This window comes from Cetorhinus maximus, chromosome 6 (assembly GCF_964194155.1).
Source record: "Cetorhinus maximus chromosome 6, sCetMax3.hap1.1, whole genome shotgun sequence".
NCBI lineage: Eukaryota > Metazoa > Chordata > Chondrichthyes > Lamniformes > Cetorhinidae > Cetorhinus > Cetorhinus maximus.
In genome coordinates this window covers 89,661,484-89,689,437 of record NC_135884.1, presented here as the reverse complement: position 1 = coordinate 89,689,437, position 27,954 = coordinate 89,661,484, and the positions used below count along the sequence as shown (strand labels likewise).

Here is a 27,954-nt window from a genome sequence, read left to right as displayed (position 1 = left end):
CTCGTTTTAATGCAGCCTCTCAGCCAGGTCTGCACTAACACTGAAAGAAAAGGTCAGCCTAGGAGAAAGGTTGCAACGACTTGTGTGTGTGCCAAACCCCCTCTGAATAAAGTCCGTTTATAAGAATGATGTGCAGCTAAAGCAAAACCTAGCCTTCACTCCTGAGCAATGATTCACACAACACTGATATACCAAAAAGGAACAACATGCAGCTCTTCTCATTGATTGGCCGGACGGCCTCTCACGTGAGTCAGCGGCTTGGCGCTTTCTCTGACCTGGAAGTGAACTACTGACCCGGAAGCGTAGAGAGCGGGTTAAAGCGCGAATACCCGTGTGTGAGGCCGGTCCCGGTGCTGTGGCCTGTGCCTATCTCCAGCCCGGTATCTGTTGTTATGTCTGTGGTTCCACCGAGCCGCTCACAAGCCGGTTGGCCCCGCGGGGTTTCTCAATATGGGAACAAGTACCTGCAGGCCAAGCCGCTGACCCTGGAGAGGACCATCAACCTGTGAGTAGCTAGCAGATTTAATGTACTGGCCGCAAGCCTCTACCTAACTAGAGTCATTGTACTTTAAAACTATGAAAAAAAACAAGAACTGCAGCCAGGTTCCCAGGATTGAACACAGCGTGGAGCTGAGCAGCCCTTACCCCGAGTAATATCTCCTGATGTGTAGATGTTCGTGTATTCGGCTCAGGTCACCGCAGGTTGACGAGTTTTTCGGGTGTCATTATCTGTAGTTAGTATCTTGAGATTTTGTGTATGCGTTTAAATATGCACCAGTCTGAGTTGTGAGCACTTGAAGATTCCGCAAGTGTCTGATTTGTATGTTATTGATCTGTCGGTATCTAGTCACGCACCTGCAAGCCTGTCATAGTTTATGTGCGACTTTGAACGGGAACGGTTTGGAGTGGGTATAGAAGCATGAATGTCACCAGATGCAACTCTTTCGAGTACAATCACAGTTCTTGGTTTCCGGGAGTGGGACATGAACCCACAACCCTCTGATTCAAAGGCGAGGGTGCTATGAACTGAGCCACAGCTGACACCTCTCACCAGATGCAATGAGACCAGTGGAAATGGCCCAAGCAATTGAGAATAAAGTGGGAGTACTTTTGGAATTCTTTAAAAAAATCTTCAGCCAATTCGGGTGTCTTCAGCCCTGAAGAAGAGTCATACGGACTCGAAACGTTAACTGTTTTTCTCTCCACAGATGCTGTTAGACCTGAGTTTTTTTTTCCAGCATTTTCTGATTTTGTTTCAAGAGCCGTAAACTTTGCTGCTCTGGTTTAGCCTGGCCATCTGAATCACTACCAACCACATCCCATCCCAAGGGTGAAAAGATTTAGATGAAGGTGATTTATGTAGGTAATTAAAAAAAAATATTGTGACTGAAAGGACTAGAGGAAGAGGAGTAGCTGTGATGTTTTTTTTTGGGGGGGGAGCGGGTTGGGGGCGTTGTAACATGGTTTGGGTGGTAAAATAAATGCTTAATTCAAATTCCCAAAACACACTTTAATGTGCACATTTAACTTGTGCATCCTATTATGTATATTACCTGATGCAAACCTTCTTGATGATGGAAGATGGTAAGCATATCTCATCTGTGGGCCAAGCTTATTTAGTAAAGCTAATTTTCTCTTTATAATGTAAGTGATACTGTATGGGGTCATGAAGTATTTTCTGGCCAATAGCTATAGAGGAATATTCAACCTCTCAATGAACCAAAAGGGAATCATCAGGTCTGCAATCTTGAAAGACCCAAGTATCACAGTGACTTTTTGGACTTTGCAAAAGAGGAGCATGCACTTGTTTTTTTTTTGTACTCTGTATGCACTTGTATTCTTTAGAGTCACAGTACTCAAACTATGCATTCACTTTAAAAACACATCTATCTATCTGCAGTCAGTCAAGAGGTGGCAAAAGGGAGCAACCATCCTACCACCTCTCCCCTGTCGGTAACATCTGGCAGTTGTTTGGCGCATATGTTACTTGCCACTTATCAGCCCAAGTGTAAGCGTTGGGGCCTTGCTGCATCTGAGCATCACTCTTTATTATCTGAGAAGTTGAAAATGCGACTGAACGTTGTGCAGTCATGAGTGAACATCCCTATCTCTGACCTATTCATGAAGCAGATGAAGATGGTTGGGCCTAGGACTTAAGGACACTTGGTCCTTCAGAACTGGACGAAGGAATGTGCATTTTAGGATGGTTGGACAGTTGAGAGAAGTGGGGGTGGTGCAGGAGAATGTATATGAGTAACTTGGTTGATCTGTAATCTTAGCTATATGTACTTTCTGTACAGCAAGGGGTGCTTATATGGAATATCATGTTTGGGGGTGGGGTGGGGTGGTGATGGGAAGGAAAGGTCAGAATACAACAAGGCAGAGTCAGAGCTTGTGGTTGCTGATCTCCCTTCCCCTCCTTTTCTTGGAGTGACAGCAACTCCAAAGTTTTTGCTTCTGTTTTGATTTTTAAAAACTGCTCCATTTGCAGTTATGACTTTTTTGTTTTTGTTTCTCATATCTCCTCCATTGTTGAATTTTTGTGTATTGTTGGCATCACCCTATCCAACAATCTTTTACAGTTTATTCAACCCAGAATCTGATTCTGTGAATAGTATTCTCTGCCTTTCCATTACTATTTTTAAAAACCCTTAAATGTGTATTTTTCTTTGTGATTCTAATAAAGGCTTGCACACTTGAATTGTCAAACTTTTTTTTTTCTTACTGAACCTGCTGTGTCTTTCCAGTATTTTCAGTTTTCCCTTTTAGTTTTGATAGTGCTGCATGACAAACTAGAGTAGCAAATACAAATGCAAGCTTCTTCCTGTATAATATACAAGCAATCTGGTACTCTACAAGCCATAGTCCTGGCCTATGACCCAAAAGCGCTTTATGTTCTGACTCTCAAAGGTTAACATGCATGTTTAGGACAAAGTTTGGGGTTCAAGATTAGAGTTAGAGCTTGCTGTGTAGTTTAATTGTAGCAGTTGTCTAGCACTATCCTTAAGGTTGTGAGCAAGAGTGCCTCTGAGTGTCAGACTGGGAAGCACAAACAAAGCTGTCCAATTTTTTTTGCTGGTCACTCCTGCATCAGTTGATCTTGGCTGGGGCTATAGAAAAGGTACTACAATTGACTTGAAAATGATCAGGTGTTTTAACCCACAAGGTTATAAAAGCTGACACACGTGAATTATAGATGTTACTTGTGAGCTACTTGATGGACAGTACAGAAAGCTGCCTTTCAGCCCATTAACCCCTCTAATGACTCTTTGGAAGAGCAATCCTATTAATCCCATCCTGCAGTCCTCTCTCCATATCCCTGCAAATTTATCCATTCCCTTTTTAAAAAATTTATTGTTAAGTCTGCTTCCTCCATCCTTTTGAAACAGTGCATTTCAGATCACTGCATTATAAAACTCATCTTGCTTCTGGTTCTTTTGCCAATCCCTTAAATCTCTATTTTAAGGTCACTAGTTCTTCTGCCACTGAAAACAGTTTCTTCTCAGTTACTCGATCAAAGCCACCATGAATTTTGAAATTTAAAAAAAAATTAAATATCCCATCAACCTTCTTGGCCTAAGGAGAATAATTCCAGCTCCTCTGGTCTCTGCATGTAACTGAAGTCCCATAATCTCTAGTACCATTCTAGTGAATCTACTGCACACTCTAAGGACTTGATGTCCTTCCTAAAGTGTGGTCCCTAAAAGTGAGCACATCCATAACCTAAAAATAAGATGTCTATTGTTTTCTTCCAAAGCAAGGTTTAGCTATTGGCTTTGCTCTGACTACTTTTTAGGTGTGTACATGATTGTATGGTAGTTGAATGAACGTTTGCTGTATTGGGTTAATTCAAAATGGAAATCACATGGTCTTCAAATTAACTAATCTATTTAGTGGTGGGGAAAGTAGGATTTGATGCAGCTGCTCAACTAGTGCTAGGGTAGACTCTAAGAAAGACAGCAAACATTAGAAATCCGAATTTAGAAACTCAAATGTTCTGGATGTTGCAGGTCAGTCAGCATCTGTGTTTTTTTTAAAGTGGGGAAATGACAGGTTAATAATCTGGATTGTGGCCCTTTTTTCATGTGCTATATAGAAATACTGTTCTCATACTTTAATTTGAACTTCCTGCTTCCTTCTGCTTTTAGTTTGGGTTGTGTAATTTGTTTAATTTATGTATTGCTTTTGAATGATTGCCTACTAATTAGCAGCTTGGTTTGTTTGGCAGCACTCTAGCTCAGACAGAAGGCTGTACATCGAGCATCACTTGAATATATAATCTAGGGTAGCACTTTACAGTGCTGAGGGCATGTTGCATTGCCAGAAGTGCCATCCTTCAGGTGAGGCATTAAAAAGTGAAGTGGTGCCTACTTTTGGTGAAAAGGTTGCAAGTTCTCCTGGCCTGTTCTGCATTTCTCAGTCAACCAACCCCACCAGGAACAGATCACCCACTCCTTCAACTTTGTTATGGGCTCTTATTTTCAATTTGCTCCTCAACTCAATAGTATTATTAAATCAAATGTTATTTGTTTACTAAATGTACAGTGCATTAGTACTTGAGGGCAGTTTTGGAAGAAAACCTGATTGGTTGGGTATTGAAATATTCTACAGTTTGGAGCTCGTGTTTTTTCTGTCAAATCAGAAATTTTATACATTACTGATTTGGGACCGGCATTTTATTCTGCTTTGAATTGTGAATGGAATAGATCCAGATCCTGTTGCTGAGTTTCCGTTGCATAGGATTAGGCCTTCTAAGGAGGTGACATGTCCATGCGTTCTCCAACACCCCCCTGCTGAGAACCTAGGCCAATGAATGTATGCTGAATTCGGCTCCATCCTTGTTTAGAAAATGTTCTGTTTTACTACTGTATTTGTCTCTGGATATGGCATTTATATGTTCATTACAATGTGTAACTATACTGTGGGGAATCTCTTTTCAGATATCCATTGACTAACTACACCTTTGGTACCAAGGAACCCTTGTACGAGAAGGACTGCTCTGTGGCAGCTCGGTTCCAGCGAATGCGGGAGGAGTTTGAGAAGATTGGCATGAGGCGCACTGTGGAGGGTGTTCTGATTGTGCACGAGCACAGACTGCCTCATGTACTGCTGCTGCAGCTGGGGACAACCTTCTTTAAACTGTGAGTATGGACAGCAATTGGCTGTAAAAGATCCCCCAATTTTGAAGTGTGAATAATCAAACCCTTGGGTAAACTTCCACAAATGTGCACTAGGTGCAGTTAGTAGTTGATTGCATTGCGCTGTAAGAGAGCATTTCTTTTGGTTTTCCTTTGCCAATGATCTTGCCATGGATCATCAGGGTAAATGCTGACTAAAAGTTAACAAAACAACTTGAATTTATATGATTCCTTTTTAATGTAGGAAAACATCCAATGATGAGTCAAAGGAATGTGAAAAGACAAAATTTGCCACAGAGCCATAGGAGGAGACATTAAGACAGGTGACTAAAGGTTCGATCGGGGTAAATTTTCAAGGAAGTTCTTAAGTAGTTGAGCGAGGTTTCGGGAGGAAATTCAAGTTCAAGGTCTAGACTGCTACAGGCACAGCAAGCAACAGTGGGTGAAGGGAGTAGTGGCAGGGGTGTTTGCACAGGAATCTAGAGTTGTAGAAAGATTAAAGCTGGAGGAGATTTAAGATCAGATGGGGTGAAACCATGGATGGATTTGAACACGTGGTTGAGAATTTTCAAATTGGCACCTAGGCCACCAGCAAATTAATGTAGGTCATTGAGCATTGGGTTGCTGGGTGAACAACACCGAGCATTTCCTAACAATCTTCCTATGGTGTGGGAGAGAGGGGAGGAGGTGGCTGGAAGCAGCTTTTGCTTCCCAATAAAGCATTAAAAATACAGTGAGTCAGTCATTTATGAAGAGATGACAGATTGTGATATTTAACCCTTCAGGTGGGTTAATGCTAGAGACAACATAATCTGTCTTCCCATGCTCACTGCTGTGTATGACAGGTTAGCAGTGTTATCACTTTACACTGTATAAAACCTTCCAAAATGATAGAGGTGAAATTTGCTTTAACTGTAGTCTTAGAGTATGTCCCTTCATTTCCCAGTTGTGCACTGTGTGCAAACAGGTGTAGTGAGCTGGCTATTTATAACCTTCCAACTGCTTTGAATTCAACTTGTCCAGGTAGTATTAACCCTATTCCTGATGGTTTTGGTTCGCAGCAAACAACTGGATATAATCTGTTCTCAACTTGCATTCTTGCAGGAGAATGCATATTGAGAATGTAGATGTTGTGATGCGGAAGGAATGCGCTATCTAGACTAGGATTCCTCCTCCTTCGGCAACCATTCCCTGAGAGGGCATTGGCAACAATGGACTTCCATTAGATTGGTCCATGATTATGCTTGGCAGAGCACTGTCGTGGTTTGTTGTTGCCTTCTGCAGTATGGCTGACAGGAAACACTCCCACTCTTTACCACCTGCCATCCAATGTATTGGAAGCATTTACAGGCTGATAATCAACCTGACGTGGGACTCGAATCCGGAGCTTCTGGCCCAGAGTTGGGACGCTACCACTGTACCACAAGATTTCCCTAGACTAGGATTAAGGGACATGAACCTGTTTCACCTGACTAGAATGTTTCTTGTGGGTACCAGTTTTCCATAATGAGGAAAGTTTTCACTGTTGAGACATTGGCATCTTTCAAATTGCTCAAGATTTTGGATGCGTATTAAATACACTAAGGAGGATATGACATGCATGTTTTATTTTCTGGAAAATTTCCTCTCCTGCAGGCATTATGTTCCTGTTGGGGTGAAGTTCTGCAAATATGTTTGCATCTTGCAAGTGAAGTGATCATTGTTAGCGGGAGCAATCAATTTTCCCACAGCAGGCAGCACAGCTGAATCCAGTCCTTATCTTGCCCAATGTGCATAGCTCTAATATCAGTCACTGGACTGGAGCCACTGAACAGGGAATGGAATCCTTTTATCTTTCTCCCTAACCCAGGGGGGCTAAGGCCAATTGCATTCTATAACTCAGCAGAAAATGGGGATAGTTGGATAAATTTGCTGCTCATAAACTATTGAAGGAGACTGGCTTTAAAGGTTCACAATGAAACTGACTAACAGTGAATCTAAAGTAATGTAACGGTGTAGAGTTTATTCTCTCTCCAGGCTGCAGACTGACCAATTTCTGCCTTCAGGGTTTTCAAGATTGGTAAACAGCTTACCCATCTTTTTTAACTTGCCTCCTAGGTTTTGTTGCTTTTGCATTATAACAGCCTTTCTGTGCTTTTGTTTTGTGGGTTTAGGCCTGGTGGAGAGCTAAATCCTGGAGAAGATGAGGTGGAGGGTCTGAAACGTCTCATGACAGAGGTATGGAACCTGTGCTCACATAGTTGTACTCCACTTATTGGGTGGTGTATGTGCTAAAGGATCAGCTGGTCAAAGTCTGACTAGATTTAATCTCTGGTACTGTCATTAAATCAGAAGATTAAATAGAACCTGATTAGTGCTGCTTTGTCTACTTGTCTATTCCTTTGAGTAGCTTGGGCTAGATTAGAGAGTTTATGGAAAATTGCTGTCTGCTCTAAATCTCTGTACCCCTTTCTGTGAATGGTTTGCTGGCAACCTAATGAATGCTGTTTATGTTTAAAATGGGCCTTTTGTTTGTATTAACCCTTTTGCAACTAAGTAGGGGAAGGGTAGAATGAAAGTAGAGGAGCAAAATGAGAGAATCTTCACAACAGTTGATAATTTTGATTTTTGTTTAGAAGCTAAGTCATTATTAAATGTATTATGATCTGTACAACTGTAGCAAACTCTTTTCTGGGAGAGGGGATGGAAGGCTATCCAAGTCATCGAGTCCAATAAAGCCAGCAACTTTGAGTGGCTTAAAAAGGATGATGTTCTAACATGATTCAAGGAGGAAGTAATGCACCTGTTGAGGTTTTGGAGTTGGGGGAAAACATGTGTTCAACTGTGCATTTCCACAGATTTTGGGACGCCAAGATGGTGTGCAGCAAGACTGGGTCATCGATGACTGCATCGGGAACTGGTGGCGACCTAACTTTGAACCCCCTCAGGTGAGTGCAGAATTTTATCCTCTCGTTGGGGATGACTCACTGTTGTAAAATGAGCTTCAATCCATTGCATGCCATTGTCATTGTAAAATGTGATGTGAAGCTCTGCGTAGATAGGCTTGTGTGGTACTTTCTGGTTTCTTGATATTGAACAAAATTGTTACAGCTTAAGTTAATGTTTTCCTACTTAGCCTTGTTTTCTGGAGCTCTGTAGCTGGATTTGTTTTCACTGGATAGTACACAGGCAGGAAACAATGGATGTGAACTTTTTTAGCTACGGGCTACTGAAATGATGCTTATAGCCGCTTGTGCTGCAATTGATATTAAAAATCAAATAAGTGACTCTCAATAAGAAGTCTTTTTCTTTGAAGAGAATTTCCAATGTTTCTATTTGTCACCTGTCCTTCCAGTTACCTGTGCATCTGTTTCGCAGCAGCTGAGAGAGTTGGATTTGATTGTTGCAGAGAGGAGTAAACACCTGGCAATCTTCCACTTTTTAACAATCATGCAATTTAAAATATTTGAAAACAAATGCAATTTTAATGGAGTTTTCTTCTACTTGATCTTAGTCTACATTGATGGACTCTTGGCACTGACTTTTCAGGATATGTTGCTTGTTTTTTTTGTCCCTCCCCCTCACCCACCTTGTCTTGGGGTGGTTGCCTTCATGCACTTCTCTCCTTAGCATTTCAGCATTTCCTTGCTGGCTGATTTGTAAGAGTTTCCACATGGGCTTGCTTCAGTTTTCACAAGGTCCACTGGTGCTGCCTCTATAATGCAAATACAGATTATATCTGTAACTTGGCCTCAATCACCATACACAGTGTATCATTGATGGCTTCTCTACATGGAGTCATTTCACCCTCGACGCATTGTCACTAAAGCACATTAATTTGTCCCTCCTTTCTCTCCACATTCTCTTTACTTACAAAATTTGGCTAAGTAGTAATTTGGAATGAAACCGTGTTAGATAATTATCTATTCTCCCCTGCCTGCCACAAATGTGGACTCTTGAGGGCCAAGTACAGCCTTCCTATTGCATGAGGTACATGGTGAAAACCAGGCATGAAACCCCAGGTTCTCCTTGTTCTGTAGGCATTGATTGAATAGATTACTTAAGCTACTTTTTTCCTGGACTTTGGTAACTTGATCTTTTCTTTGCACAGCCAAGATTTGAAAAAATGTTTAGCTGAAACCACAAGGAATGTTTCTGGAATGCCATTCACCCATATGAGAGCAATGTGTTTGTAGAAATTGTTCTCTACAGCTATTTTAAGTCATGGTGTTAACTTTTTAATATGGTATAGTATGTTGATCAGAATTATTTTCCTGAGAGCAATTCTGCTATTCCTGCTTTCTCCACCTTAATCTTCATATCTAATATGTTGAGGTTTTGGTACAAACCAGACTGAGGGGACATGATTAGTAAAACAGCATTCATGCTGAAGAGGTTTTGGCATTATGTGAGGTGTGTTTTTATCCACTATTGATGGATGGTATTAGTTAATTTATTCCCTTCTGTAATCAATGGATAATATAGAAGCACACTCCTGAATTAACGATCTGTGGTGAACTTTTTTTTACTGAGATAAATCTCTAGCCTAACCTGCATACATTCTGTTCTTAATATATTTTTTTCCATTTCCTCCAGTATCCCTACATTCCAGCTCACATCACGAAGCCCAAAGAGCATAAGAAACTATTCTTGGTGCAACTTCAAGAGAAAGGTATACAATGAGACAGAATGTGTGTGTAATGTGCCTGGGCATGTGATTGCATTCACATGTGATCTGGTACTTTAACTGAAGGTGCTCTTAAGATGAAGATATTGATCTATGTTTTAGAAATAAGCTTGCATGAAAAAAATATCATTCGCATCCTGAAAGTACTTCACAGCAAATTAGTGGTCTGGCTGCTGTACTTGCTCACATTACAATTTGTGAACAGCTAGATCCAACAAACAGTAATGAGATCAAAACAAAAACAGAATTACCTGGAAAGACTCAGCAGGTCTGGCAGCATCGGTGGAGAAGAAAAGAGTTGACGTTTCGAGTCCAACATGACCCTTCAACAGAACTGAAGTATAGTTAGGAGAGGGGTGAAATATAAGCTGGTTTAAGGTGGGGGGGCGGGGGGAGAGAAGTTGAGGGTACAAGCAAGCAGTGATAGGAGCAGATAATTAAAAGATGTCACAGACAAAAGGATCAAAGAGGTGTTGAAGGTGGTGATATTATCTAAGAAAAGTGCTAATTAAGAATGGATGGCAGGATACTCAAGGTACAGCTCTAGTGGGGGTGGGGTGGAAAGACTAACAAGGTATTAGTTGTAGATTTAAAAATAATGGAAATAGGTGGGAAAAGAAGAATCTATATAAATTATTGAAAAAAAAACAAAAGAAAAGGGAGGGGGAAGAAACGGGGTGGGGATGGGGGGAGGGGGAGTTTAAGATCTAAAGTTGTTGAATTCAATATTCAGCCCGGAAGGCTGTAAAGTGCCTAGTCGGAAGATGAGGTGCTGTTCCTCCAGTTTGCGTTGGGCTTCACTGGAACAATGCAGCAAGCCAAGGACAGACATGTGGGCAAGAGAGCAGGGTGGAGTGTTAAAATGGCAAGCGACAGGGAGGTCTGGGTCTTTCTCGCGGACAGACCGCAGGTGTTCTGCAAAGCGGTCGCCCAGTTTGTGTTTGGTCTCTCCAATGTAGAGGAGACCGCATTGGGAGCAACGAATGCAGTAGACTAAGTTAGGGGAAATGCAAGTGAAATGCTGCTTCACTTGAAAGGAGTGTTTGGGCCCTTGGACGGTGAGGAGAGAGGAAGTGAAGGGGCAGGTGTTGCATCTTCTGCGTGGGCATGGGGAGGTGCCATAGGTGGGGGTTGAGGAGTAGGGGGTGATGGAGGAGTGGACCAGGGTGTCCCGGAGGGAACGATCCCTACAGAATGCCGCCAGGGGGCGGTGAAGGGTAGATGTGTTTGGTGGTGGCATCATGCTGGAGTTGGCGGAAATGGCAGAGGATGATCCTTTGAATGCGGAGGCTGGTGGGGTGATAAGTGAGGACAAGGGGGACCCTATCATGTTTCTGGGAGGGAGGAGAAGGCGTGAGGGCAGATGCGCGGGATATGGGCCGGACACTGTTGAGGGCCCTGTCAATGACCGTGGGTGGAAAACCTCGGTTAAGGAAGAAGGAGGACATGTCAGAGGAGCTGTTTTTGAAGGTAGCGTCATCAGAACAGATGCGACGGAGGCGAAGGAACTGAGAGAATGGGATGGAGTCCTTACAGGAAGCGGGGTGTGAGCAGCTGTAGTCGAGGTAGCTGTGGGAGTCGGTAGGGTTGTAATGGATATTGGTGGACAGTCTATCATCAGAAATTGAGACAGAGAGGTCAAGGAAGGGAAGAGAAGTGTCAGAGATGGACCATGTGAAAATGATGGAGGGGTGGAGATTGGAAGCAAAATTAATAAATTTTTCCAGGTCCCGACGAGAGCATGAAGCAGCACCGAAGTAATCATCGATGTACCGGAGAAAGAGTTGTGGGAGGGGGCCGGAGTAGGACTGGAACAAGGAATGTTCCACATACCCCATAAAGAGACAGGCATAGCTGGGGCCCATGTGGGTACCCATAGCCACACCTTTTATTTGGAGGAAGTGAGAGGAGTTAAAGGAGAAATTGTTCAGTGTGAGAACAAGTTCAGCCAGACGGAGGAGAGTAGTAGTGGATGGGGATTGTTCGGGCCTCTGTTCAAGGAAGAAGCTAAGGGCCCTCAGACCATCCTGGTGGGGGATGGAGGTGTAGAGGGATTGGACATCCATGGTGAAGAGGAAGCGGTTGGGGCCAGGGAACTGGAAATTGTTGATGTGACCTAAGGTGTCAGAGGAATCACGGATGTAGGTGGGAAGGGACTGGACAAGGGGAGAGAGAAGGGAGTCAAGATAACGAGAAATGAGTTCCGTGGGACAGGAACAGGCTGACACGATCGGTCTGCCAGGACAGTTCCGTTTGTGGATTTTGGGTAGGAGGTAGAAGCGGGCCGTCCGAAGTTGGGCGACTATCAGGGTGGAAGCTGTGGGAGGAAGATCTCCAGAGGAGATGAGGTCAGTGACAGTCGTGGAAACAATGGCTTGATGTTCTGTGGTGGGGTCATGGTCCAGGGAGAGGTAGGAGGAAGTGTCTGCGAGTTGACGCTCAGCCTCCGCGAGGTAGAGGTCAGTGCGCCAGACAACAACAGCACCACCCTTGTCAGCAGGTTTGATGACAATGTTGGGGTTGGACCTGAGAGAACGGAGTGCAGTAAGTTGAGAGAGAGACAGATTAGAATGGGTGAGAGGAGCAGAGAAATTGAGACGGCTAATGTCACGCCGACAGTTCTCAGTGAAAAGATCAAGAGAAGGTAAGAATCCAGAGGGAGGGGTCCAGGTGGAGGGAGAATATTGGAGGTGGGTAAAAGGATCCGTTAAACGGGGAGAGGACTCCTGCCCAAAGAAGTGAGCACGGAGACGAAGACGGCGGAAGAAGAGTTCAGCATCATGCCGAGCCCGAAATTCATTGAGATGAGGGCGTAAGGGTATGAAACTAAGTCCTTTGCTGAGCACTGAACGTTCAGCATCGGAGAGGGGAAGGTCAGGGGGTATAGTGAATACGCGGCTGGGGCTGGGATTGGAAGATGGGGTGGGGACGGAGGGACAAGCAGGGGTGGAGGGTCCCAGATGGGTGTTGGTGTCGATGAGTTGTTGGAGCTTGCGTTCCTTAGCACTTGAGAGAAAGAGAAAAAGTTTCTTGTTGAGGCGTCGGATGAGGCGAAGAATAAAATGAAACTGGGGGCACGCGCAGCTTTGAAAAAGGGTGCGGCGGTGCTGCTGTAGGGAGAGGTCGAGTGTGTTCATATGGCGGCGCATGGCACCGAGTGCGGATCTCAGAATGCGACGGGAATGCTACATCCGTGATTCCTCTGACACCTTATGTCACATCAACAATTTCCAGTTCCCTGGCCCCAACCGCTTCCTCTTCACCATGGATGTCCAATCCCTCTACACCTCCATCCCCCACCAGGATGGTCTGAGGGCCCTTAGCTTCTTCCTTGAACAGAGGCCCGAACAATCCCCATCCACCACTACTCTCCTCCGTCTGGCTGAACTTGTTCTCACACTGAACAATTTCTCCTTTAACTCCTCTCACTTCCTCCAAATAAAAGGTGTGGCTATGGGTACCCACATGGGCCCCAGCTATGCCTGTCTCTTTATGGGGTATGTGGAACATTCCTTGTTCCAGTCCTACTCCGGCCCCCTCCCACAACTCTTTCTCCGGTACATCGATGATTACTTCGGTGCTGCTTCATGCTCTCGTCGGGACCTGGAAAAATTTATTAATTTTGCTTCCAATCTCCACCCCTCCATCATTTTCACATGGTCCATCTCTGACACTTCTCTTCCCTTCCTTGACCTCTCTGTCTCAATTTCTGATGATAGACTGTCCACCAATATCCATTACAACCCTACCGACTCCCACAGCTACCTCGACTACAGCTGCTCACACCCCGCTTCCTGTAAGGACTCCATCCCATTCTCTCAGTTCCTTCGCCTCCGTCGCATCTGTTCTGATGACGCTACCTTCAAAAACAGCTCCTCTGACATGTCCTCCTTCTTCCTTAACCGAGGTTTTCCACCCACGGTCATTGACAGGGCCCTCAACAGTGTCCTGCCCATATCCCGCGCATCTGCCCTCACGCCTTCTCCTCCCTCCCAGAAACATGATAGGGTCCCCCTTGTCCTCACTTATCACCCCACCAGCCTCCGCATTCAAAGGATCATCCTCTGCCATTTCCGCCAACTCCAGCATGATGCCACCACCAAACACATCTACCCTTCACCGCCCCCTGGTGGCATTCTGTAGGGATCGTTCCCTCCGGGACACCCTGGTCCACTCCTCCATCACCCCCTACTCCTCAACCCCCACCTATGGCACCTCCCCATGTCCACGCAGAAGATGCAACACCTGCCCCTTCACTTCCTCTCTCCTCACCGTCCAAGGGCCCAAACACTCCTTTCAAGTGAAGCAGCATTTCACTTGCATTTCCCCTAACTTAGTCTACTGCATTCGTTGCTCCCAATGCGGTCTCCTCTACATTGGAGAGACCAAACGCAAACTGGGCGACCGCTTTGCAGAACACCTGTGGTCTGTCCGCAAGAAAGACCCAGACCTCCCTGTCGCTTGCCATTTTAACACTCCACCCTGCTCTCTTGCCCACATGTCTGTCCTTGGCTTGCTGCATTGTTCCAGTGAAGCCCAATGCAAACTGGAGGAACAGCACCTCATCTTCCGACTAGGCACTTTACAGCCTTCCGGGCTGAATATTGAATTCAACAACTTTAGATCTTAAACTCCCCCTCCCCCCATCCCCACCCCGTTTCTTCCCCCTCCCTTTTCTTTTGTTTTTTTTTCAATAATTTATATAGATTCTTCTTTTCCCACCTATTTCCATTATTTTTAAATCTACAACTAATACCTTGTTAGTCTTTCCACCCCACCCCCACTAGAGCTGTACCTTGAGTATCCTGCCATCCATTCTTAATTAGCACTTTTCTTAGATAATATCACCACCTTCAACACCTCTTTGATCCTTTTGTCTGTGACATCTTTTAATTATCTGCTCCTATCACTGCTTGCTTATACCCTCAACTTCTCTCCCCCCGCCCCCCCACCTTAAACCAGCTTATATTTCACCCCTCTCCTAACTATACTTCAGTTCTGTTGAAGGGTCATGTTGGACTCGAAACGTCAACTCTTTTCTTCTCCACCGATGCTGCCAGACCTGCTGAGTTTTTCCAGGTAATTCTGTTTTTGTTTTGGATTTCCAGCATCCGCAGTAGCTTTTTGTTATTATCTCAGTAATGAGAGCAATGTGTTTTTTAGTGTCATTGGTTGAGGGATAATAAACTTTGGCCATAGCAATGGAAGTCCTCTGCTGTTCAGCACATAATTCCATGTTATTTTTTGAGCATTCAGACAGGGCCTTGGTCAATCTCTCCTCTCAGGGTAGTGTCCTCAGCCCCACCATCTTCAGCTGCTTCATCAATGACCTTCCTTCCATCTTAAGGTCAGAAGTAGGGATGTTCATGGATGATTGTATAAATGTTCAGCACCTTTCGCAACTCCTCCGATACTGACGCAGTCGATGTCCAAATGTAGCAAGACCTGGACAATGTCCAGGTTTGGGCTGACAAGTGGCAACTAACATTTGCAACACAAAAGTGCCAGGCAATGAACATCTCCAACAAGAGAGAATCTAACCATTGACCCTTGACATTCAATTGCATTAGCATCTTTGAATCCCCCACTATCAACATCCTGAAACTGACTGGACTAGCCATATAAATACTGTGACTACAGGAGCAGGTCAGAGGCTAGGAATCCTGCAGCGAGTAACTCACCACCTGACTCGCCAAAGCCTGTCCACCATCTACAAGGTACAAGTCAGGAGTGTAATGGAATAATCTCCACCTGCCTGGATGAGTGCAGCTCCAACAACATTCGAAGCTTGACACCATCCAGGACAAAGCAGCCCACTTGGTTGGCACCCCTTCCACAAACATTCACTCCCACCACTACCAATGCACAGTAGCAGCAGTGTGTACCATTTACAAGATGCAATGCAGGAAATCGCCAAGCCTCCTTAGACAACACCTTCCAAACTCACGACCACTACCATCTAGAAGGACAAGGGCAGGAGACACATGGGAACGCCACCACCTGGAATTTCCCATCCAAGCCACTCAGCATCCTGGCTTGGAACTATACTGCTGTTCCTTCACTGTCGCTGGGTCAAAATCGTGGAATTCCCTTCCTAACAGCACGGTGGGTGTACCTACACCACATGGACTGCAGTGGTTCAAGAAGGCAGCTCTCCACCACTTTCTCAAGGAAAATTAGGGATGGGCAATAAATGCTGGCTATCCAGTGATGCCCACATCCATGAATAAATATTTTTTTTAAAAAGGCATTTCTGGCAGGGCAGTGCTATTTTGGCATTGCATTAAAATCAGCTTATGTGCACACGTTTTTTGGGAAATGACATGAGCGTCTGATTTTTTGGCTGATGTTGACGTTAACAAAGTCTGTTCCAAACATAACTCCCAGCATCCATTAGCCCCACTGTAAAACAGATGCCATTTGGCCCAGCAGTTGGTGCATGTAAGTCATGGTAATATCTATCTGAAATAATCTAATTTGCCATTAATTTTGAGTGGGTAAGATATGGGGAATTTTCAAAGCATCGGTGTTAGAATCATCAAAAAGCATCATTCCAATTAAAGAAAAGAGGAACAAAATGGATGACCAATGAAATATTGGCCTTGATGGAGCACAGAAGGAATGTAAAGCAAACAGATCAACAGAAATATCAGGAATTGATAAAATGAAACAAATGTATTGATGAGAATTAATTCAATGTGAATGAGTAGAAAAATGTAAAAACACAGACTCAAGAATAAAGACATTAGGGAAATCACAGGAAAAGTTGAGTGTACATCTTGCAGATTCATCAAAGATAAAACATGGCCCCTTTCCATGATAACTTCCCTAAGTGTGCTAGCAAGATGGACCAAATACATATAAGACTTCATTGAAGACAACTGCCAAGGAGAAAAGCCAACAATTAAGGAAAACATGGACGGTCCAAAGATCATGAAGTAAGAACATCAATAAATAAGATGAAAAACCAAGCCAAAGGTCTAGATGAAATGTCACTGAACAAATTTAATGTTTAGGATACTTGGAATAGATAAACTGACTCTCATCTTTCATGAAGTTTACGACATGGGAGAAATCCCAAAGGGCTTGAGTAAATCAATACTGATTGTGCTTCCAGAGCAGTTGAATGAATGTGACCTCCATTGAACCATCAGTCTGGGTAACATTACTAAGATCCTCCTTCGAGTATTGATGTATAGGGCCAGGAGCAAGATAAAGCCAGAAATTTCAGCTCTTCAGTGTGGTTTTGTAGAACACAGAGGAACGAGAAATGCTTTCTTTATGGCATACATGCTATCTGAAAGAGCCATAGAGATGAAAAAAGATGTATTCATGTGTTTTTGTTGACCATAGCAAGACATTTGATAAGATGAATCATGAAGAACTGATCATGTTAGAATCTCTTGACCTTGATGGAAAAGATCTTAGTGATAAATTTTTATTGGGAACAAACAAAGTGGAGAACTATCTAAGTGATTTTGTGAAGATAAGAGGGGTCAGACAGGGAGTATTTTCTCCCCAGATTTGTTCGGATTGTATAGTGAAAATATTCTTAGCGATTGAAGATCTTACTGGATTATTATATTAAGGTTGTGACCTCCAATTAAGACACACCAATGACCCTGTTCTTATTGCTGATGCTGAAGAGAAACTGCAAAAGATTTTGTTTAGAGTGGTGGGTGAAAGTGAGAAGAAAGGGCTGAGCAGATTTTGTAAGAAAATATAATGTCTGTTAGTGTCCAAAAAGAAAATCGTGCCAGAAGGTAAGATCATTGAGGAATGTATAGTTCAAACTGGTAACAAATGTTATTACCTAGGAAGTATGTTAACACCTGATGGAAAGTGCGACTAAGAAATAAGATGAAGGATTGGAATGGCTAAAGGTTCATTTCAAAAACTGAGAGATTATGATCAACTCAAAATTAGCCATGAAAACAAAGCTGTGAATCCTGGAATGCTACATCACTAGATTCCCTAGATTTGGAAGGTTCCAGTAGATTGAAAAATAGAAAATATAACTCATTTTATTCAAAAAGGGAGACAGTCAGAAAGCAGGGAGCTACAGGCCAGTTGGCCTAATACCTGTCGTAGGGAAAATGTTAGAAGCTATTTTTAAAGATGTTATAGCAAGGCACTTGGGAAAAATTCAAGGCAATCAAGCAGAGTCAACATGGTTTTGTAAAACGGAAATCATGTTTAACCAATTTATTGCAGTTCTTTGAAGGAGCCACATGTGCTGTGGATAAAGGGGAACCAGTGGATGTACTGTACTTAGATTTCCAGAAGGCATTTGATGAAGTGCCACATTGAAGGTTATTGCAGAAAATAAAAGTTCATGGTGTAGGGGGTAATATATTGGCATTGATAGATTAGCTAGCTAACAGGAAGCAGAGTTGGCATAAATGGGTCTTTTTCCAGTTGGCAGGATGTGACGAGTGATGTGCCACAGGGATCAGTGTTGGGGCTTCAACTTATTACAATTTATTTATATTACTTGGATGAAGGGACCGAAGGAATGGTTGATAAATTTGCTGACGACAAAAAGATTGGTAGGAAAGTAAATTGTGAAGAGGATGTAAGGAGGCTATAAAGTGACATAGGTTAAGTGAGTGGGCAAAGATTTGGCAAATGGAATATAATGTGGGAAAATGTGAAATTCTTCATTTTGGCAGGAAGAATAAAAAATGCTTATTATCTAAATGGTGAGAGATTTCAGAGCTCAGATTCAGAGGGGTCTGCGTGTCCTTGTGCATGAATCACAAGGTTAGTATGCAGGTACAGCAGGTAATTGGGAAAGCTGATAGAATGCTATCATTATGCTTCAATTGTATAAGGCATTGGTGAGACCACATATGGAGTATTGTGTACAGTACTGGTCTCCTTATTTTAAGAAAGATCTAAATCCATTAGAAGCAGTTCAGAGAAGGTTTACTAGACTAGTGCTAGGAATGGGTGGGTTGTCTTATGAGGAAAGGTTGGATAGGTTAGGCCTGTATTCAGTTTAGAAGAGTAAGAGGTAACTTGATTGAAACCTTTAAGATCCTGAGGGGTCTTGACAGGGTGGATGTGGAGAGGATGTTTCCTCTTGTGGGAGAATCTAGAACTAGGGGTCACTTTAAAAATAAAAATAATTAAATTTAAGACAGATGAGAAATTTTTTGCAACTCTTCCTCAAAAGGCGGTGGAAGCAGAGTCTTTGAATATTTTTAAGACAGAGCTAGGGGGTAAGCAGGAATGTGGGGTTGTAGTTACATTCAGATCAGCCAATATCTTAATGGCAAAACAGGCTTGAGGCTCAGTCAGGAGAGTTCTTTTGGTCTCAGATTTAATGGTAAGATCAATGGTAAAAGTGATAGGGGTAAACAAAGAACGAGCTTTTTAAAGAGTCTTGCAAACTGGTTGGATGTACCACCAATGAAGGCAGTCCACTCCTTTAGAGCAAGATTAACATGGAGGTCCATGGTCACCAATGCCCTCTTAGAGCATGGTACCGAGAGAGAAGATATGGGAGATTGGTGTTGTATGATCCAATTGGCTTCTTCCTTGCATTTTTCTGAGTTGTCACAGTGTGCTTTCATATTTTAAAAAACATTTTTTTTGTCCTTCCATAGAGACTTTGGCCACACACAACCCCTCATCTCAGATACTGTTTTACAGATGCCCTCTGACACTTCCCCCACAAGTGGCAAACATTTTGATGTGTGTGACTGTCTGAAGACTGACTTGTGGAACATCACAGCCAAGCCCAATCCTCTTCTCGCTTGTTATGCATACATTTTCCTCAAGGTCACTATGCTAGGAGTGATGGCACACGGATTCCATCTCCTATCTCCTTCCTACCCCAGGGTTGCTGCCTTAGCTGGGATCAGACAGCTCAGCATCAATTAAATGTTGGTTTTCCCTGTTTTTGTTTGTGCTGAAAGATGGTTGCTCTATTGTTTTTTGTTAACTGAGCCTAAACGTATTCTCTAGTCAAGATCCACCTTCTGTTACATGTCATATAAAACCTTGATGAAGCAGGGCACCTTACATGTACCATTTTAGATTAGATGTTTTTTTTCCTGGTACACATCAGCTCAAATTTTGTGGCCTTTGCTGGAAGTGATCTTGATGGGGCCTTGGTGAATGACATGGAACATTGATCCTGTCCTTAGCCAACAAGGTTCAATGTTCTGAAAGAAACAGGAATGATTGAGGAGAGTGATTAAATTCAAATCATGTACAGTAAGGAAAATAAAGATTGCATTGAAAAGAGACAAAGGAATGCTATATGCAGGAATGATACTCAGTAACTAAGTTCTTCCCTTTCCAGGCCGGAGGGGGTTATTGCTGTTGCATTATCTCATAATGAAAGGGTACTTGAGCTTTAACTTTGATGCAAGGTTTAATGTGCAATTTTAGTAAATTGTGAAAAAGGACAGATGTCGGGGATGACCTCCCACATGTGCAGCACGAAGAACTGTGGCATAAAGTAAATAGCTTGTGTGTCTCTGCCTTTAATTTTCTGGCTGATATGCATGTTAAGATTGAGGGGGCTTTCCAGGCTAGGCACAAGAGTTGCTTCCCCTGGGTGGTATTTGGAGGACCAATTTTAAATAGCCACTAATGAATCTAATAGGGAAATCGAGGGAAACCCAGGAAATAGTTAGAAGGAATGATTGAGGAAAATAACAATGCACATATATGTAATGGAAACTTAAACATGAGGGAGAAAGGAATAGAGGCTTTTGCTATAATTAGGTGAGTGCTCAAAGTGAGTTTTGCATGGAGTGTAAGTATCAGTATGGATCTGTTGGATGGAATGACCTGTTTCTGTGCTGAACATTCTATAATAATGTGTGTCCTGAACTTGCTGTTTTCCTGCAAGGCTTGGGCTGGTATCTTTACTAGCTAAACCACTAGGATCGCTATTTTAATGGATGCATTTGCTGTACTTGTCATAGCTTTGCTTCTGGTAGTCACTAACATCTGTGTTTGACTACAGCTCTGTTTGCAGTGCCGAAGAATTACAAGCTGGTTGCTGCACCGTTGTTTGAGCTTTATGACAATGCTCCGGGTTATGGACCCATCATCTCCAGTCTTCCTCAACTTTTGAGCAGGTAACATAGGAATATAATTCCTGCACGCTACTGCTTCATTGAGACCTATAGATCATTTGAAGCTTATGTGGTTGGGCTGAGGAGCACTTTTTTTTGTCATTTTGCTTTGAGAAGGTCTGAAGCAGCTTTTTATAGAAATCACCTTGATGAACCTGTGAATAATAAATTTGCCAGTCATAGATCTGATCTGTACTGACTTATTTGGATCCTTGTACGTTAAAAATAAACCTGGAGTGGAGGAGGGGCACAGGAAAATTGAGAAACATGTTGCAGTTTTGTCTCTGTCAACATCTTTTCCTTGTTTACGGGTTAACGGTTTTTGTGGGCAAATTGAAACCTAATTATACTTTGCCCTACTTGGATAAGGGATAGGAGTAGGCAATTTAACCCCGTAAGCCTATTCCACTATTCAGTGATGTCATGGTAGACCTGTGACCAAACTCTGGATACCAGCCTCTGCCCCATATTCCTTAATACCTTGCCAAAATTCTTAGTGACCTCAGATCGATTGTCAATTTTAAGATCAAATCATAGAGTTTCAAACTTTTAATGTCCTTTCTGTGCAGAAATATTTCCTAATTTCACTCCTGGAAGCCTGGTTGTAAAGTTTTAGACTATACTCCTTTGTCTCAGACACCCTCTGCCGCGCGCCCCCCCCCCCGCCCCCCACCTCAAACACCACCTCAACCGATGGAAATAGTGTTTCTCTCTACTCTGTTGCCCTCCAATATCTTGCAAATATCTTGAAATTTTGAACACATCACCCCTTCTAATGGGGAATATAACCCCATTTTGTGTCATTTCTGCTCACAATTTGGAGCCCAGGTCAGTCTGGTAAATCTATGCCACAATAGCTCCATTGTCATTCTTTCTTCCTAAGGTGTGCCACTCAAATGTGCTCAGGACTCATTGTAGTCTGTCCAGGGCTTTGCATATAGTTGTTGCATAACTTTCATTCTTCACCACCCTGTGCCCCCCCGCATCCCATTCTTGCTGTTTTTCTGGGCCCCTAGAGAGAGACCCTCGTTCCATTAACCTTTTTTCAATATTTTTTGTGCCTGTCAAATGTTTTAAACTATCATATTGACAGACTAAGAACGAAACCTGATTGAAGTAACTTACTGGAGAATGTGTAGGATGCTTGTGTCAGATCTTTTGGGCAAAATATATTCTAGCTGACCACTTTTTTTTCTGAATTGCTGTGTTCCAGACTTATTTGCAAATCAAATTTACACAAAGCAAAATAGGCAACCTAAATTGCACTGTATTTATGACCAAGGGGGAGGCAATGGTGGAGTGGTATTGTTGTCATAATCCAGAGACCCAGGGTAATGCTGGTTCAAATCTCGCCACAGCAGATGGAGGAATTTGAATTCAATAAAACTCTGGAATTAAAAGTCTAATGACCATGAAACCATTGTCGATTGTTGTAAATGACCCACTAATGTCCTTTTTAGGGAAGGAAGTCTGCCGTCCTTACCTGGTCTGGCCTACATGTGACTCTAGACCCACAGTAATGTGGTTGACTCTGAAATGGTCTAGCAAGCCACTCAGTTGTATTAAACCGCTACAATGCCTCAAAAAAGTAATGAAACCAGACGGACCACCTGGCATCAACCTAGGCACCATAAAAGACAATGGCAAACTCAGCCTTGTCGACCCTGCAACGTCCTCCTTGCTAACATCTGGGGGCTAGTACCAAAATTGGGAGTGCTGTCTCTCAGACTAGTCAAGCAACAACCTGACATAGTCATCCTCACAGAATGATATCTTACAGATAATGTCTCACCCAGGGATGGTGATGGTGGTGTCTAAGTCCTGTTCCACCGGAAGGACAGACCTAGCAGAGGTGGCAACACAGACGGGAGGGAGTTGCCCTGGGAGTCCTCAACATTGAGTCCGGACCCCATGAAGCCTCAGGTCAAACGTGGACAAGGAAACTTTCTGCTGATTACCACATACCACTCTCCCTCAGCTGGAGGTTTCCCACCCACGGTGGTTGACAGGACCCTGAACCGCGTCCGACCTATCTCCTGCGCCTTTGCGCTCACATCTTCCTCTCCCTCCCAGAACCATGATAGAGTCCCCTTGTCCTCATTTTTTTCACCCCACCAGCCTTTGCATTCAAAGGATCATGCTGTGCCATTTCAGCCAACTCCAGCATGATGCTACCACCAAACACACAAGTTTCCTTCACACCTTCCCACCCAGTCAGCATTCCGTAGGGACCGTTCCCTCCAGGACACCCTGGTCAACTCCTCCATCACCCCCAACAACTCAACCCCCTCCCACGGCATCTTCCCATGCAATTGCAGAAGGGGCAACACCTGCCCCTTTACTTCCCCTCTCCTCACTGTCCAAGGGCCCAAACACTCCTTTCAATTCACATGCATTTCCCTCAATTTGGCCTACTTCATTCTCTGCTCCCAATGAGGCCTCCTCTACATTGGAGAGACCAAACGCAGACTGGGTGACCACTTTGCGGAACACCTTCGGCCTGTCTGCAAGCATGACCCAAACCTTCCTGTCACTTGCCATTTCAACACACCATCCTGCTCTCATGCCCATGTGTCCGTCCTTGCCCTGCTGCAGTGTTCCAGTGAAGCTCAACACAAACTGGAGGAACAGCACCTCATCTTCCGATTAGGCACTTTATAGCCTTCCGGACTTAACATTGAGTTCAACAACTTCAGACCATGAACTCTTTCCATCCGCACCCCTTTTTTGGTCCCCCTTTTTTCTAAATTCATTTTTATTTTTATTTCCCACTTATTTTTCATTGTTATTTTAATTTATTTCCATTTTTATTCATTACTTTATCCTCAGCTTTTAACCTTTTTGATCTTTTTTCCCACCACCACCATCCACACCCCCCCCTCACGAGGGCCATCTGTCACTTTCCAGAGTGCTTACCTTGGTCCGGCCATTATCCCATTCTGCTTTCCGCTCTTAATGTCACCATCAACACCTCCTTTAGCCGGTACCACCACTATTAACAACCCTTTGACCTTTTGTTTATGACATCTTTTGCAATCTCTCCTTTGCCTCCACCTATCACTGGCCTTCTATCTGGCTTCACCTGTTCCACCCCCACCTTAAACAGTATATATTTCACCACATTTCTACTTCCCTTTAGGTCTGAAGAAGAGTCATGTGGATTCAAAATGTTAACTCCGTCTTTCTCTACACAGATGCTGTGAGACCTGCTGAGTTTTTCCAGCATTTTTTCTTTTTGTTTCAGATTTCAGCATCCGCAGTATTTTGCTCTTAAGCCAGGGGATCAACCCTGGTTTAATGAGTGCAGGAGGGCATGCCAGGAGCAGCACCAGGCATACCTAAAAATGAGGTGTCAACCTGGAGAAGCTGTAACACAGGACTACTTGAGTGCCAACAGCATAAGCAGCAAGCGATAGATAGAGCTAAATGATCCCATAGCCAATGGATCAGATCTGAACTCTGCAGTCCTGCCACATCCAGTCCTGAATGATAAGGGACAATTGAACAACTCGCTGGAGGAGGAGGAGGCTCCATAAATATCCCCATCCTCAATGATGGGGCAGCCCAGCAAAAGCATTCTGGCTGAAGCACTTGCTACAATCTTCAGCCAGAAGTGCAGAGTAGATAATCCATCTCTGCATCCTCCGGAGGTCCCCAGCATCACAGATGCCAGTCTTCAGCCAATTCAGCTCACTCCGCGTGATATCAAGAAATGGCTGAAGGCACCGGATACTGCAAAGGCTATGGGCTCTGACAATATTCTGGCAATAGTATTGAAGACTTGTGCTCCAGAACTTGCCATGCCCCTAGCCAAGCTGTTCCAGTACAGCTACAACACTGGCGTCTACTTGACTGTGGGAATATTGCCCAGGTATGTCCTGTACACAAATCCAACCCAGCCAATTACCGCCCCATCAGTAAAGTAATGGAAAGGGTCATCAACAGTGCTATCAAGTGGCATTTCTTTAGCAATAACCTGCTCACTGACACCCAGTTTAGGGTTCCATCAGGGCCACTCAGCTCCTGACCTCATTATAGCCTTGGTTCAAACATGGACAAAAGAGCTGAACTCCCAAGGTGAGGTGAGAGTGACTGTCCTTGACACCAAGGCTGCATTGGACCGAGTGTGGCATCAAGGAGCTCTAGCAAAACTGGAATCGATGGGAATTGGGTAAAACTCTCCACTGGTTAGTCATACCTAACACAAAGGAAGATTGTTGTGGTTATTGGAGGTCAGTTATCTCAGCTCCAGGACTCCTCAGGGTAGTGTCCTGGGCCGAACCATCTTCAGCTGCTTCATCAATAACCTTCCATCGTAAGGTCAGAAGTGGGGATGTCCGCTGATGATTGCTCACTATTCGTCAGACTCCTCAGATGCTGAAGCAGTCCATGTCCAAATGCAGCAAGACCTGGACAATATCCAGGCTTGGGCTGACAAGTGGCAAGTAACATTTGCGCCACACAAGTGTCAGGCAATGACCATCTCTAACAAGAGAGAATCTAACCATTGCACTTTGAAGTTCAATGGATTTCCTATCATTGAATCCCCACTATCAACATTCTGGGGGTTACCATTGACCAGAAACTGAACTGGACTAGCCATATAAATACTGTGGCAATAAGAGCAGGTTAGAGGCTAGGAATCTTGCGATGAGTAACTGACCGCCTGACTCCCCAAAACCTGTCCACCATCTGCAAGGCACAAGTCAGGAGTGTGATGGAATACTCCCCACTTGCCTGGATGAGTGCAGCTCCCACAACACTTGAAGCTTGACACTGTCCAGGACAAAGCAGCCCACTTGATTGGCACCACATCTACAAACATTCGCTCCCTCCCACCAATGTACAGTAGCAGCAGTATGTACGATCTACAAGATTCACTGCAGGAATTCACCAAGGCTCCTTCGTACCTTCCAAACCCATGACCACTACGACCTAGAAGGACAAAGGCAGCAAATAGATGGAAACACTGCCACCTGGAAGCTCCCCTCCAAGTCACTCAGCATCCTGACTTGGAAATATATCATTGTTCCTTCACTGTCACTGGGTCAAAATCCTGGAATTCCCATCCTAACAGTCCTGTGGGTGTACCTACACCACATGGACTGCAGCGGTTCAAGACAGCAGCTCACCATCGCCTTCTCAAGGGTAACTAGAGTTGGGCAATAAATGATGGCCCACTGAAGTCCACATCCTGTGAATGAATTTTTTTTTTAAAAAAAAGATGCATATGCCCTTTTTTAAAAAAGGTGCTTGTACAGCAGCTTGTAATATAACCATTGCATTAGTGGAGCTATCTTCTTCTCAGCACACAACCTGCAGTCTTTATGGATACAATGGCATCCTTGGAATAAAAGTTTTGGCTTCAAGTCTCTGAGCTAAAGGTGCCAGAATGTATTCCATTGTTTGCTGCTAGCCTATTTATCCTGTGAACTATTTGTGACTTAAAGCCAATTTTTGGACTGTTTAAACAAACAAGTGAGTTACTAAGTCTCTGGATTCTGGTAGCTGATGTCTTGAATGGTTCCTTTTTCATTTTTCTCCCCCACCAGCTTTCATATATGGGACACAGCAGAAATTGGTGCAATCATTAACATTTTTAAAGGTGCTGCTCCAGCCATCATAGTTTACTTTATAGCATCATTTGTTTAAGGCCCCTTCACAGGAACTATCATCCTTTTGTCTTAAGGACCTCATTACTTGAAATTATGTAAAACTGAGGAGAGACATTCTGATTTGGGCTACCCCTTTAGATCACCCAGACGCTTGCTGTCGATGCCCTGCTTCAGCAAATTCAGTTCATTGTATCTTGTGGTGTACCTGGTTAGTTGACTTTTTCCTGCACACTGAGGTGAAAATTTTTGCTTTGTAAATTGCTGTAGGTGCAAGCTGATAACAGAACGAGGGGGTCAAAGATACACTTTGGCAAACAGGGCAATGAGATTTAAGGATTGAGAAATAGACGAAGGGTTGAAAAGGAGGGTGAGTTAGTGGGTGAATTCAATGTCAAATCTGAAAGGGATACAAAGATTAGTTGAAAAAAATTAATTTTATATCAATAACTGAAGGAACAGGACTGTGCACTTTTAATCACTTTCTGAGCTAGAGGTTGATAGTTTTCCGTAAAATCACATTAAACAGGTACTTGCATGATTAAAAATTAAGTTTAACTTGAGTTTTATGAGCAATTAATATGCAAATTTCAAGGGAATTTAGCTTTCCTGAATTGAGTAGCACAAATTGTCCAGCAGCTTGTGGCAATTCACAATTTTAGGGAATATCTCTTCTGCACCAAAAGTTGCTGGACAATTTTCACACTAAGCACTGTGTGCCAATTGTACATTTTTTCAGAATTTTGTCCCCATAAAGAGTTGGAATATTTGCATGAGCTGAGGGAGAAGAAGACCTCCAGCAAAAGGTATCCACCCCCACCACCCTCTGTTTCACAGTTTGTTTTGTCATGACTTTTATTTTCTGCCAGGAATTAGTTGACTTTTAAAACCATTCCTATGAGTAAAGTATAACTGACTCTTGGAGATTCCAGTTTGGATCAAGTTGGCTGCTTCGGTGCATACAATTGGGCAACCTCTCAAGTCTGAAATCTAATGCAGTTTTCTTAAAAGGATTTAATCAATTAATGGCCTTGTAATTCATTGCATTGTTCATACTTAAAGGAGAAAATCATTCCTTTCATTGCAGTAACTGTTTGCATTTTTCAATGTACCACAAACTCTAACTTTTTTTAACTTCTAGGTTTAATTTTATTTATAACTGAAGTTTATGAACATCTCGGACACAAGATCATGATGGCCATGTAAGCCCAGTTTCCCTGAGCATCATTTAAGCGTGGCTTCCATCAGTCATGGACTTAATCAGTTCTTCAAACCCAAGCCAGCGGCATTTTGCAGCACCCGACTTGACTTGGCTGGTGCTCTGTTCAACTCTACGATAAGTGAAGACAAGGAACTTAACTGGCCCTTTTTTTTATAAAGAAATGTTTCTTTCTGCTCGTGTAATTGTTTGCATTTTCTACTTTATTAAATGGATAAAAATA

At 43.4% G+C, this 27,954-nt stretch overlaps 1 protein-coding gene across 1 annotated transcript; it reads left to right on the top strand.

Moving 5' to 3' along the window:
* The first annotated feature begins 283 nt into the window (after window positions 1-283).
* On the top strand, window positions 284-27,954 carry nudt21 (nudix hydrolase 21). Its single transcript, XM_078543999.1, has 7 exons — window positions 284-505; window positions 4,941-5,141; window positions 7,292-7,355; window positions 7,976-8,065; window positions 9,714-9,789; window positions 20,789-20,903; window positions 27,654-27,954. The coding sequence occupies exons 1-7, from the start codon at window positions 393-395 to the stop codon at window positions 27,673-27,675; spliced, it is 681 nt and encodes a 226-aa protein (XP_078400125.1). The 5' UTR covers window positions 284-392; the 3' UTR covers window positions 27,676-27,954.